The 14,022-nt window shown below is 44.6% G+C and overlaps 1 protein-coding gene across 1 annotated transcript in view; it reads left to right on the top strand.

Annotated features, from left to right (window-relative positions):
* LOC311108272 (ATPase family AAA domain-containing protein 2B-like) overlaps positions 1-14,022 on the top strand; it is a 155,099-nt gene that overhangs the window by 87,180 nt on the left and 53,897 nt on the right. Inside the window, exons 23-24 of the mRNA XM_084150894.1 lie at positions 247-369; positions 1,288-1,419. Of these exons, the coding sequence (XP_084007020.1) occupies positions 247-369; positions 1,288-1,419 (255 nt within the window). The remainder of the gene's footprint in view (positions 1-246; positions 370-1,287; positions 1,420-14,022) is intronic.

Below are 14,022 nucleotides of genomic sequence, written 5' to 3'. Positions count from 1 at the left end.
CAGGGACACATCCAGCAGTTTGTGTTGTGGCCAGCAGAGGGTGGGGTGTGAGAGGCTAGTGAAAGGCAGAGGTAGGGAGAGAACGATGGCAGGTCATAGACCTTGTAAGCCCGAATTAATATCTGTCATATTATGATTCTTCAGGCCTAGGTAATTGAATCTGTAGGAATAATGTATCTACAATGCCAATACAGAATTGAGTGCATGTGCGTGTATTAATGACAGCGTGTGTTCTCTCCCTCCCAGATAAGATCATCCGCCACAGAGCGTGTAGTCTGAAGGACACGGCGCACGCCATGCTGGCCTCGGAGCTCGACCCAGAGTTCAACCGCATGTGTGAGGAAATCAAGGAGTCACGCAGGAAGAGGGGTGAGGAACACACACACTTTCCTTTCCTAGCATGTAGGATTGCCAGGGAGTGTTGCTTTAGCCTAAGGCGCTGTACTATGCATTAACTCGTGATGTTCCACTAGTGTACAGTATGTTCACTGCTCCAGGGTGATTGGTGAATACCTAGCTAGTCTCTAATGGGATCCAATGCTGATTTTATTCATATGTAAACTTGTATAGTCACAGAGAGAGATGATCATGCACAAACACACTTGTTAGTGTACATGCACAAGGAGGATGTAGGTATAGTATTGGTAGTAATAGGTACTTGGTTGTACAGTATGTTCATACTTATGCACGTACATTCCGCTTGATTCTATACACAGAATCACCCACACACATGCAATCACACACACACATGCAGTCACACACACATGCAAACGCGCGCACGCACACACACGCACAGGATCATGTGCAAAAAGCTTTTTACAACCTTGTTATTGAAACTGCTAAGGCTTAGTCTCCTGTCTTTCTCAGAAAAACAGTCCCATCAACGACTAGGAGTTTTCTAGGGTCACACACATCACTGCTGATTTCTTCTGTTTCACTGCGATGTGCATGCACACTCAAAGCCTCCCCGCAAATGAATATTTTAGCAGCAGAAGTCAACTGGCTGAAAGAGAATACAGCAGTGAATATTTAATGTGCCAGTAGAGATGCTAAAGGTATCCATTTGTACTATTCGATTGCCTGGTGTTGGGTTGCGTCAGCAAAACCTAATCTTGGCTGATCTGGTTCTGCCCTGGAGTCGGGAGAAGTGTGTGCCGTGTGTGTGCCGCATGTGTCCGTTCGTGCTATGGCTGACCTTGTAAAACAACACATTTCACTGCGCCTATCTGGTGTATGTGACAATAGAAAACATTTTTATTTTTTATTGATCTTGCATGTTATCTGCAGACCTCCAGACTCCGGATGTGCCTCCTGTCTCCATGGCTGCCGTGGTAACCACCAGGAAGCCGGCTGGAGAGGAGAACCCTGGGAGCAGCACTCAGGGAGAGCCCGTTGATAAGCAGCACTGCAGCAGCAGCAGTGAGTACCACACATACGCAAGCATGCTCATTTAACACACGCACTGGCAGGCACACACACACGCTCAGCTAGCACACACAACACGGTTGACTCACAACACGGTTGACTCACAACTCCGTTGCTAAAGTGAGACGTGTGACTCAGTTCTGTCTGTGTGTGTAAGGTGTAGAGAGAACTGGGTTCAGATCATTTAGGACAAGGCCATTTAGCTGATTACAGAACCACCATACCACAAAGCAGCAGCCTCACCGTGTTAGCGCAACACACACGCATGCAGTGGGCAGCCTCATTAGAGACTGTTGTCTTCTCTCCTGTCTCTGCGTCGTCCCAGCGCTGTGTGGCGCGTGACCAAGCCACAGAGCAATTACCTGCCGCCACTGCTAGGTGCATACGGGGAGCAGGGTGTGCCAGGGGAGGGTGGGGGGCAGACAGACAGACCAGGTCATTATCAAATCAAATCAAATTGTATTTGCCACATGCGCCGAATACAACAGGTGACCTTACAGTGAAATGCTTACTTACAAGCCCTTAACCAACAATGCAGTTTTCAGAAAAATAAGTGTTACGTAAAGAAATAGATTAGTAAAAAATATAATTAATAATTAAAGAGCAGCATTAAAATAAAACAACAGTAGGGAGGTTATATACAGGGCGTACTGGTACAGAGTCAATGTGTGGGGGCACAGGTTAGTCAAGGTAATTGAGGTAATATGTACATGTAGGTAGAGTTAAAGTGACTATGCATACATTTGTAATGGATAAGAGCGTCTGCTAAATGATGTACATATAAATAATAAACAGGGAGTAGCAGCAGTGTAAAAGAGGGGGTGGGGTGGGGGGACAATGCAAATAGTCCGGGTAGCCATGATTATCTGTTCAGGAGTCTTATGGCTTGGGGGTAGAAGCTGTTAAGAAGCCTTTTGGACTTAGACTTGGCGCTCAGGTACCGCCTGCCATGCAGTAGCAGAGAGAACAGTCCATGACTAGGGTGGCTGGAGTATTTGATGATTTTTAGGGCCTTCCTCTGACACCACCTGGTATATAGGTCCTGCATGGCAGGAAGCTTGGCCCCAGTGACGTACTGGGCCGTACGCACTACCCTCTGTAGTGCCTTGCGGTCGGAGGCCGAGCAGTTGCCATACCAGGCAGTGATGCAACCAGTCAGGATGCTCTCGTGGTGCAGCTGTAGAACTTTTTGAGGATCTGAGGACCCATGCCAAATCTTTTCAGTCTCCTGAGGGGGAATAGGCTTTGTCGTGCCCTCTTCACGACTGTCTTGGTGTGTTTGGACCATGATAGTTTGTTGGTGATGTGGACACCAAGGAAGCTCTCAACCTGTTCCACTACAGCACTGTCGATGAGAATGGGGACAATCCTCTGACCTCCTCCCTATAGGCTGTCTCATCGTTGTCGGCAATCAGGCCTACCACTGTTGTGTCGTCAGCAAACTTAATGATGGTGTTGGAGTCGTGCCTGGCCATGCAGTCATGGGTGAACAGGGAGTTCAGGAGTGGGCTGATCACACACCCCTGAGGGGCCCCCGTGTTGAGGATCAGCATGGCAGATGTGTTGTTACCTACCCTTACCACCTGGGGGGCGGCCCGTCAGGAAGTCCAGGATCCAGTTGCAGAGGGAGGTGTTTAGTCCCAGGGTCCTTAGCTTAGTGATGAGCTTTGAGGGCACTATGGTGTTGAACGCTGAGCTGTAATCAATTAATATAATTCTCACGTAGGTGTTCCTTTTGTCCAGGTGGGAAAGGGCAGTGTGGAGTGCAATAGAGATTGCGTCATCTGTGGATCTGTTGGGGGATGATATGCAAATTGGAGTGGGTCTAGGGTTTCTGGGATAATGGTGTTGATGTGAGCAATGACCAGCCTTTCAAAGCACTTCATGTGCTACGGGTCAGTAGTCATTTAGGCAGGTTATCTTAGTGTTCTTGGGCACAGGGACTATGGTGGTCTGCTTGAAACATGTTGGTATTACAGACTCAGTCAGGGACATGTTGAAAATGTAAGTGAAGACACTTATCGGTTGGTCAGCGCATGCTTGGAGTACGTGTCCTGGTAATCCGTCTGGCCCTGCGGCCTTGTGAATGTTGACCTGCTTAAAAGTCTTACTCACATCGGCTACGGAGAGCGTGATCACATAGTCATCTGTCACAGCTGATGCTCTCATGCATGCTTCAGTGTTGCTTGCCTCGAAGCGAGCATAAAAGTGATTTAGCTCGTCTGGTAGGCTCGTGTCACTGGCAGCTCGTGCCAGTGCTTCCCTTTGTAGTCTGTAATAGTTTGCAAGACCTGCCACATCCGACGAGCGTTGGAGCCAGTGTAGTACGATTAAATCTTAGTCCTGTATTGACTCTTTGCCTGATTGAAGGTTCGTCGGGGGGCATAGCAGGATTTCTTAAAGCGTCCGGGTTAGAGTCCCACTCCTTGAAAGCGGCAGCTCTACGTTTTAGCTCAGTGCGGATGTTGCCTGTAATCCATGGCTTCTGGTTGGGGTACGTACGGTCACTGTGGGGACGACGTCATCGATGCACTTATTGATGAAGCCAGTGACTGATGTGGTGTACTCCTCAATGCCATCGGAAGAATCCCGGAACATATTCCAGTCTGTGCTTGCAAAACAGTCCTGTAGCTTATCATTGCGTCATCTGACCACATTTTTTTATTAACCGAGTCACTGGTGCTTCCTGCTTTAGTTTTCGCTTATAAGCAGGAATCAGGAGAATAGAATTATGGTCAGATTTGCCAAATGGAGGGCGAGGGAGAGCTTTGTACGCGTCTTTGTGTGTGGAGTAAAGGTGGTCTAGAGTTTTTTTTCCTCTGGTTGCACATTTAACATGCTGGTAGAAATGAGGTAGAACTGATTTAAGTTTCCCTGCATTAAAGGCCCCGGCCACTAGGAGCGCCACCTCTGGATGAGCGTTTTCCTGTTTGCTTATGGCCCTATACAGTTCATTGAGTGCTGTCTTAGTGCCAGCATCGGTTTGAGGTGGTAAATAGACAGCTACGAAAAATATAGATGAAAAGTATCTTGGTAAATAGTGTGGTCTACAGCTTATTGTGAGATACTCTACCTCAGGTGAGCAAAACCTAGAGACTTCCTTAGTATTAGATTTCATGCACCAGCTGTTGGTTACAAATATACACAGACCACCACCCCTTGTCAGCCGTTCTATCCCGCCAGCTGTATGTTATCCATGTCGTCGTTCAGCCACGACTCTGTGAAACATAAGATATTACAGTTTTAATGTTCCGTTGGTAGGATATCCGTGATCGTAGGTAGTCTATTTAGTTTTCAAATTTTTGTACGTTTGCTAATAGGACTGATGGTAGAGGCAGAGTACTCACTCGCCTTCGGATCCTTACAAGGCACCCAACCTACATCCACAATATCTCTTTCTCATGTGAATGACAGGGATTTGGGCCTTGTCGGGGTCTGTAGAATATCCTTTGCGTCTGATTCGTCCAATACGAGGTGAGTAATCGCTGTCCTGATATCCAGAAGCTCTTTTTGGTCATAAGAGACGGTGACAGAAAAATTATGTACAGAATCAATTACAAATAATGCGAAAAAACACACATAATAGCACAATTGGTTAGGGGGCCGTAAAACGGCAGCCATCTCCTCTGGCGCCATTATATTACCGGGATGTACCACTGACAACCAGGAGGGAGTGTGGGTGTTATTGGAGAATACCTGAGGTTGTTGCATGTACCACTGAGTTCGTATCTGTCTGAATGAAGAAGATTGATAGTCAAAGTATATGTTTACTCTTCTGTGATGTTAAATCTGCTGCTATATTTGAAGCCTAGTTCAGCCTAGTTACCAATTGGTGTCCCCTCACAGCTTAGGCCTACTTGTAAAATGTGTCTAGAAATATTAGTTAAGAATCTGTTGGGTCACAATAACCACTAATACAGCAAATAACAAATAAAGGCACGACACAATTACAGTATAGGCACTACTGGACTAATCTTGCTGCACTGCAATACTCTGTTCTGCCACAGCTTGGCGCTTGCCTCTCAGGAGACCAGTAATTGGCCTCCTGCTGTGTGTGTAAACTAGAGTTTTGGCCCAGGGAGAAGTAGGCCTTGAGATGAGAGCCTATTTTCCAACAGTAATATTGTGTGTGTGTGTGTCTTAGCTTCTAGCTTGCTGTTAATTATCCATCAGGATGTAGGAGGCGAGAAGCAATGCAGGATTTCTTGTTTACAGTGTGGCCTTGGATTGATTGTTGAAGTCATTTTTCCTTTGCGTGTGACTTATAGGCCTAAGATTATAAACTATAAATACAGTACATAGTGTAAACACAACCAGCTTCAGTTACAATGGATCAATCTTCTTTGAACTCTGTCGAACATCTAGTATTGTTTGTCTTCACATTAGTTTCCAGTAATGTGAGGCCTTTCAAGTGATTGACTAATTGCATGCAGTAGTCAAGGAGATTGTTTTTCTTCCTTCTTAATCAAAACACTTCAAGCTCTCTTTTTATTCTGTGGGTGTATTCAACACAATCAGCTACAACCACATCTGACCTCAGTCAATCCTCTAACAATGTTTACATTGTGACATATGCTATTAGTAACCCGAGGGGTGTTAAGTGGTTGATTATGATTGCATGTAGAAGTAGTCAAGTATTTTATGTTCCACTTCTGTTTACCCTGTCTGACAAAATCAAGGAGGTTAAATTGGCAAATAGCGTCTCCCCGATTTAGTGTCTCCCCCTTTTATCTCAGGAGCCAAAGTGTTGCACATGTCAGTCACTAATTCACTGGGTCCCAGAACTTATCACCACGCTCCAGAACTTAATTAATTAGCCCTGGTAATTCATTATTTTAGCTGAAGTCATCATCAGCAACCAATTCTCACTTGGAGCACTTTTGTGACATGTCCAATTAATTGATCGGGGGGGATCAATTAGGTGTTGAGATAGATATGACAGAATCTTGCACACACTGCCCCCCTTTGGGAAGAGAGAGACTGCTGCTGATGAAGTTGCCTCTAGATGCTGATCTAATCCTAACATTTACCATTAGGCTGAAAAACACAAAACTGGATCAGTGTCTAGGGGCGACTCCATCAGCAAAGGTTACGATTTGGTGAGGGTAAACCATAGAGGATTTGGGTAAACTTCTACCCAGGGCCATCAGTGAGCTCTATTCCCCATAGCACTGTGTGGCAGCCCCATGTGACTTTGGTCAAATGTAGTGCACTATTGAGGAATTTGGGGCCGAGCTCCATTCCAGAGCTATTAGGCTACCTGTTTAGTTTGTGCCAAATGGTGTACGAGGCTATATGGGGAATATGGAGTTATTTGAGCCCCAGCTCCAGGCCAGAGAGCCATCAACTGGCTGTTTAGGCTGTGCCCCTCCTGGGTTCATAGTGAGGGCACTGCCAGGAGGATATGGAGGAGAGTTCAACCACTGTACCTTCCCCTCATCCATAATTCACTATCCTGTGTTCCCATTCATACACCTCAAGTTTCTAGCAACCGTGTGAGCTGACTGTCTTTGACTTGGGAATACTTGGGGCTATTTATGTAGGTACCTTGTAAATCTTGCATGTTCATGTTAACACAATTATATGTAGCTCTGCTGCTCAGTTTGCCACTATAGTGTTCATGTAAAATGTCTTGCATTAGCTCTAGGCTTATATTTAGAGAGCTTTGTAAGTTGTTGCCCCCTCCCTCGACATTCAGCTTTTCATTCAGCTTTTCATGTTGACTGTCAATGTTAACCATGATTGGAGAGGAGAGCCCATCAGCTCTTTTTTTTCCTTTGAGCAATATTCCAGGAACTCCCTGCATGATTCAAGGAGAACACTCTTCCGGCATGATTTAACGATGCTGTCACGATAAAGTTTAACATTTTAGTCATTTAGCAGATGCTCTTATCCAGAGCGACTTAAGTGCATTCATCTTAAGATAGCTAGGTAGGACAAACACATATCACAGGCATAGAAAGTCAATTTTTCCTCAATAACGTAGCTGTCAGTAGAGTCAGAGCTAGAAGGCGGGGTCGAGGTGAGGAGGAGGATTATTTACGATACTGTTTGAAGAGGTAGGGTTTCAGATGTTTTCAGAAGATGGGCAAGGGACTCTGCTGTCCTAGCTTCAGGGGGAAGCTGGTTCCACAGAGAAGTTTTCACAATTCAGTTAAAGCTGTAGGTTGTAAAATTGCGTGCAATAAGGCCTGTATAGAGTTGTTCAAGCTAATGCATGTTTCCCTTGGGAGACCAGTACGAAAAAAGTATGAAAATGTAAGCACTCACTCACTACATACTGTAAGTCGCTCTGTATAGGAGCATCTGCTAAATTACTCAAATTTAAAAATGTACAGTGAGGGAAAAAATTATTTGATCCCCTGCTGATTTTGTACGTTTGCCCACTGACAAAGAAATGATCAGTCTATAACTTTAATGGTAGGTTTATTTGAACAGTGAGAGACAGAATAACAACAAAAAAATCCAGAAAAACTAATGTCAAATGTTATAAATTGATTTGCATTTTAATGAGGGAAATAAGTATTTGACCCCCTCTCAATCAGAAAGATTTCTGGCTCCCAGGTGTCTTTTATACAGGTAACGAGCTGAGATTAGGAGCACACTCTTAGGAGTGCTCCTAATCTCAGTTTGTTACCTGTATAAAATATTCCAAACTCTCCACCATGGCCAAGACCAAAGAGCTCTCCAAGGATGTCAGGGACAAGATTGTAGACCTACACAAGGCTGGAATGGGCTACAAGACCATCGCCAAGCAGCTTGGTGGGAAGGTGACAACAGTTGATGCGATTATTCACAAATGGAAGAAACACAAAAGAACTGTCAATCTCCCTCGGCCTGGGGCTCCATGCAAGATCTCACCTCGTGGAGTTGCAATGATCATGAGAACGGTGAGGATTCAGCCCAGAACTACGCGGGAGGAACTTGTCAATGATCTCAAGGCAGCTGGGACCATAGTCACCAAGAAAACAATTGGTAACACTACGCCGTGAAGGACTGAAATCCTGCAGCGCCCGCAAGGTCCCCATGCTCAAGAAAGCACATTTACAGGCCCGTCTGAAGTTTGCCAATGAACATCTGAATGATTCAGGGAAGAACTGGGTGAAAGTGTTGTGGTCAGATGAGACCAAAATGGAGCTCTTTGGCATCAACTCAACTCACCATTTTTGGAGGAGGAGGAATGCTGCCTATGACCCCAAGAACACCATCCCCACCATCAAACATGGAGGTGGAAACATTATGCTTTGGGGGTGTTTTTCTGCTAAGGGGACAGGACAACTTCACCGCATCAACGGGACGATGGACGGGGCCATGTACTGTCAAATCTTGGGTGAGAGCCTCCTTCCCTCAGCCAGGGCATTGAAAATGGGTCGTGGATGGGTATTCCAGCATGACAATGACCCAAAACACACGGCCAAGGCAGCAAAGAAGTGGCTCAAGAAGACGCACATTAAGGTCCTGGAGTGTCCTAGCCAGTCTCCAGACCTTAATCCCATTGAAAATCTGTGGAGGGAGCTGAAGGTTCGAGTTGCCAAACGTCAGCCTCGAAACCTTAATGACTTGAAGAAGATCTGCAAAGAGGAGTGGGACAAAATCCCTCCTGAGATGTGTGCAAACCTGGTGGCCAACTACAAGAAACGTCTGACCTCTGTGATTGCCAACAAGGGTTTTGCCACCAAGTACTAAGTCATGTTTTGTAGAGGGGTCAAATACTTATTTCCCTCATTAAAATGCAAATCAATTTATAAAATTTTTGACATGCGTTTTTCTGTATTTTTTTGTTGTTATTCTGTCTCTCACTGTTCAAATAAACCTACCATTAAAATTATAGACTGATCATGTCTTTGTCAGTGGGAAAACGTACAAAATCAGCAGGGGATCAAATACTTTTTTCCCTCACTGTATGTCCTCCAGGTTTGTCAATATGGAGCCCAAAGCAACAGCCCACTGGAGGCTGAATGTCTTCCTGCCTATTCGCTCTATCACATTCTGCCTCAGTCTCCACTCACCTAAGTGGAGACAACCATCCTTTTCTCTCCTCTATCTCCAATCTTTCTCTCACTCTCCCCTGCCTGCCAATTCATCAGAAGTTATTGATGAGAAGAGACATTTTTTTTATTTAATTAAGTGAACACTTATTTCCTTCTTGACGACATGTGTGGTTGAATAGACAATGACCTGGATATGTGCTATGGAACAACAGGGGAAGTAGATGCATGTACAGACATGATGTTTCTATTGTGTGTATTCAGAGATTCTTGAATACACATTAATGTATGTTGAATGCCAAGGATTTGTCCTCTTGAAGCTGTTATAGTGTCACTGTCTGTACAAGCATTGAGCTGACTAAGTAAAGACTCCCATTGTTGGCGCTCAGGGTTGTGTTCTGTATGCATGCAACAGAACACTACGTTTTTATATTGTGTGCCCTATTGAGCATAACCTAACATTTTAGAGATTTCCACAGATTGACCTATTTAGTCACCTGGCTGCTCAGGCGCAGGGAACAATACTTGTTGTACTCCTCATGGAAAACCAAATCACCATGGAAAACATATGCTTTACCTGGAAACCCATATGCTTTACCTATCAAATGTGGTTGACCTCGTATCCAGTGTGCATATGTTCCTAAAAATCATGATAATGGAAAACATGTGTTTTACCTGGTTGCCATGTGGCCTAGTGAAGGCAGACCAGTGAAGTCACCTCCTCACTTCACTGGAGAGCTGCAAGGCCTGTGTGTGTGGACACTGAGTTAGTGTGTATGCTCATCCAGGCATGCTGTACCCAAGCTGCTGCTACCTAAGAAACAAGACCAGCTGACCCACAAGCTCCTCATGGGGAACACATACACTGCATGGACTCATGTTAAGGAGCACACAATTCGTTTTTTTGTTTCTAAGGAGCAGTGTGTTTCCACTATAAACTTATTAGGATACAGGTAAAGTCATATGATAGCAACAATCAAACAATTCATTTCCAAGGTCAGTCCTAACTGTTCTCCTCCAGAAGAGTGTAAGCTTTGATTGGGTAAAGTACTGTAGCAAATTAGAGTGCATTCTTCTGTGGAACAAAGGAACAGTCCATGACTAGTAGATAATGATCAGGCCCTTTCACATTCACAGTTTCCCCCTCAGTCAGTGGAAAATGCCAACTAGAATGTTTCATAGAGCAGAGAGGATGTTTCCAGCTCTACAGAACCATCAGGTAGAAGACTAGACACTATTAGCATAGCAACTGACAAAATCTTTTCAAACTGAAACTTTCAGTGCTTGTTAGTACAGCAATATTATGGTAGCAGACCGTAGCCGTGAAATTAGTTTTTTAGAAACTAATACTAAAAACGTTAATTTCTGATGTCTGTGCTTTTTTACATAACTGTTATACCTAGTCTAACTAATAGTTTTTAGTTTAAAATACTTTGGGAAGAGTACTGAAGGGCCTTAACCCCTAAGAGTCTAAAGGTTGCTACAAGCTTCGCGCCGTTGATCGACGTGCATGCGTGTGCAAGTGCGGAGTCCGTTTTTTGGGGGCAGCACACACTTTTGTCCACATTGTCATTGCGTTTAACCCAGAGAGGAAGTCCACCTTGTGTAGTGTATATCCACTAGGGGGCTTGGGGAGCCAGCGTAGCTTACCAAGCAAGAGAATTCGAGGCACTAGCTAGCGATGGCATTTGAACTTCCGGATCCGGTGTTATATTCCTTTTGTTTAAAAAATACTTGCTAGCTGCATGTCTGGTGTTCGGTGCTTTTTAACTCTACCTTTTTAAGGATTTAACTAGCCGCAGAAGCAAATATGTCTCTCTATGAATTGCAACTGCTACAGCTTGAACTGCTAGAGCTTGTTCTGCTAGAGCTTGTTCTGCTAGAGCTTGTTCTGCTACAGCTTGTTCTGCTACAGCTTGTTCTGCTACAGCTTGTTCTGCTAGAGCTTGTTCTGCTACAGCTTGAACTGCTCTTACTACTCAGGAGAATGAAAAGAAAGACCACTGAACAGAGGGGACGATGGAGAATACATGTCTCATGTACAACAACCTATGCGAAGCATTAACGAGGAAAGACATTTTCAATACTTTTGGATGTCCCAAAGACTCCTTGTAAATCTAATTAGCACACACACACACACACCACAGTGTCTGTTTTCAGATGTTTGAACTAGCCCTGCTAATCATTAGAATAACAACACAGGCACAGGATATTTTCCACTCACAATTTCTCACATCCAGAAAAGAGCTGAATTAATATGTTCTATCTAGGTCTGCTAAACATTAGATCACAAACACACAGACTGTACAAAAGGATTCGGCTTCCGTGTTTCTTTGATATCAGTGTCGGTGTTCACATTTCGCGGTATCTTCCTCCAGCTGTTGTCTTCTGCGTGCTTGTCCGAATACAACAGCATCGAAGGGTTGTAGAGGTTCTCGTATTCTCACCAGCTCGAACAGACTCTCCTCAAAACTGGACATAGACATAATTGCTCGTAGCAAATCTAAAAATAAAAGCACAAACAAAGGACGGTTGCAAGTAGTAGAAGCAAAGTAGCAGCACGTCCCCGTTGTTTCTGTGTTTATACCACAAGGGATACCGGAAAATATGTGATGTAGACACGGGGGCGGGACTTCCATTGCAAAACTCACTCAATACTGCTCCTCAAGTCTCAATTTCCAGGTAGCAAAAAACCTTTCAAACACTGCGCTACGCTCCGTACCTTCCGTCTCCATAGTGTGTGAATTTACCTTAAGCCTTTGTAGGGGCCCTATAAAATGTGTTGCGGACGGAATCACGAAATCCAGACATGAAAACTGAATTCAAGATTGAGATGCAGCCCATGCAAAAACCAGAAGTCTCTAGCTTAAACAGACAGACTTGTATAGTGATTATTGTATTATGCTCATTAGATTTATATGCAGGTGTGGACATCAACTCTAGGGCGCTGACACTGCATGTGGAGAAACTAGAAAAGGTTTAATCTGGATCTCCCCCAGGACCTAATATCCCTCTTATTTTATAAATAGAAAATGTAAGTCGCAAAAAGCATCTGGCCCCATCTGAAACTGCTACGAGTCTTCATGTTATTATTAGTTATTAGAAGTGGACCTACAGATTCAGTCACAGCTCCCACCGGCCACACACACTCACACACACACACACACACACACACTCACACACACACACACACACACACACACACCCTGTGGTGCTAGCTAATGAAATCTCCCCAAGCGATGTGCTCTCATCGTAAACTGTCATTTTGTGGGCACAGATGCCTGCTGGAACATTGTGGCACCAAGCAGGAAATGAATGTAAAATCCACCCTGATGCCTTTTCTCTTCCCGTTGTTTTAGGGTGCAGATGAGCTCTGACAAGTGTGAATAGATCTCTCTGAGGACTAGTCTCTCTCTCTCTCTCTCTCTCTCTGTTTTAATTCCGCTCACGCAGCCCTACTCATTTGGGTTAAGTGTACACTTCCACTCTGCCAAAGTTGGTCGTTGTCCTCCAGAGTTAAATATCACCTATGTTATTGACATGCCATGCAGATAGCTGCAGATGGATATCAAAGTAAATGACTGACTACCCTTTATGTCAAACAGGCTTGGAGGAGTTGCATTTGGATGATTGTGCATCTCTGGTTGACGCCTGCTTGCATGTCAAATGAGTCAGACTGTACAGTGTTGTTGCCAGGGGAAGAGAGACACTGCAGGGAATGAGGGATGAGGGGTTTGAATGGAGCAATATAATGTGTACTTCTGATGGTTGGGCCATTTACATGACATTTTAGTCATCTAGCAGATGCTCCTATCCAGAGGGACTTCGAGTTGTAGATTGTGATTGGTTGAATGGCATATTTATTGTTTGGAGAGTATTTGTGGGTTTAGGGAAATCTCAACCACCCCAAAATACATTCCAGGGCTGTCATGGTCGGCAGCAGACTGGCGGTGGGTTTTCAATAAGTATGTTTCTTCACTGCCATTCTAATTAAGGCAGATACAGAAGGGTAGCCTGCGATAAACAGGCGTTAAAGCAGACCTGAAGAGCAGCCTTACCTCTGATCATAAGCATAAATACACATACACACACACACACTGCTCTGGTCATGTACTTTCATTGTTTTCCTGTAATGCAGTCAGTTATGTCTGGCACAAGGGACATTCATCACAAACGTTTACTTACTTCTGTTCAAGAACCGTAAAAGATGTACTTAGGGACCTAGCCAGTTACCCAATTCCTGCAGACATCAGAAGATGGGCCACCTGGACTAAGAAGGCTAATATGGTGAATCCCCTGTGCTGGTGTTGCTCTCATCGCTGCTAATTGATCAGGATGGTTGCTCAGACATTATGTGCCAGACCAGGTGGAAAATGTATTTATTTTGACACTACATGGCCAAAAGTATGTGGACACCTGCTTGTCAAACGTGTCATACTAAAATCATGGGCATTAATATGGAGTTGATCCCCCCTTTGCTGTTATAACAGCCTCCACTCTTCTGCTCGGCCATGGAAACCCGTTTCATTAAGCTCCCGACGAACAGTTCTTGTGCTGAGGTTGCTTCCAGAGGCAGTTTGGAACTCGGTAGTGAGTGTTGCAAGTGCCT

Source organism: Coregonus lavaretus (assembly GCF_964263955.1).
Source record: "Coregonus lavaretus genome assembly, chromosome: 33".
In the NCBI taxonomy this organism is placed as follows: domain Eukaryota; kingdom Metazoa; phylum Chordata; class Actinopteri; order Salmoniformes; family Salmonidae; genus Coregonus; species Coregonus lavaretus.
The sequence above is the reverse complement of the archived record's forward strand: the minus strand, read 5'-3'. Positions and strand labels throughout refer to the sequence as shown.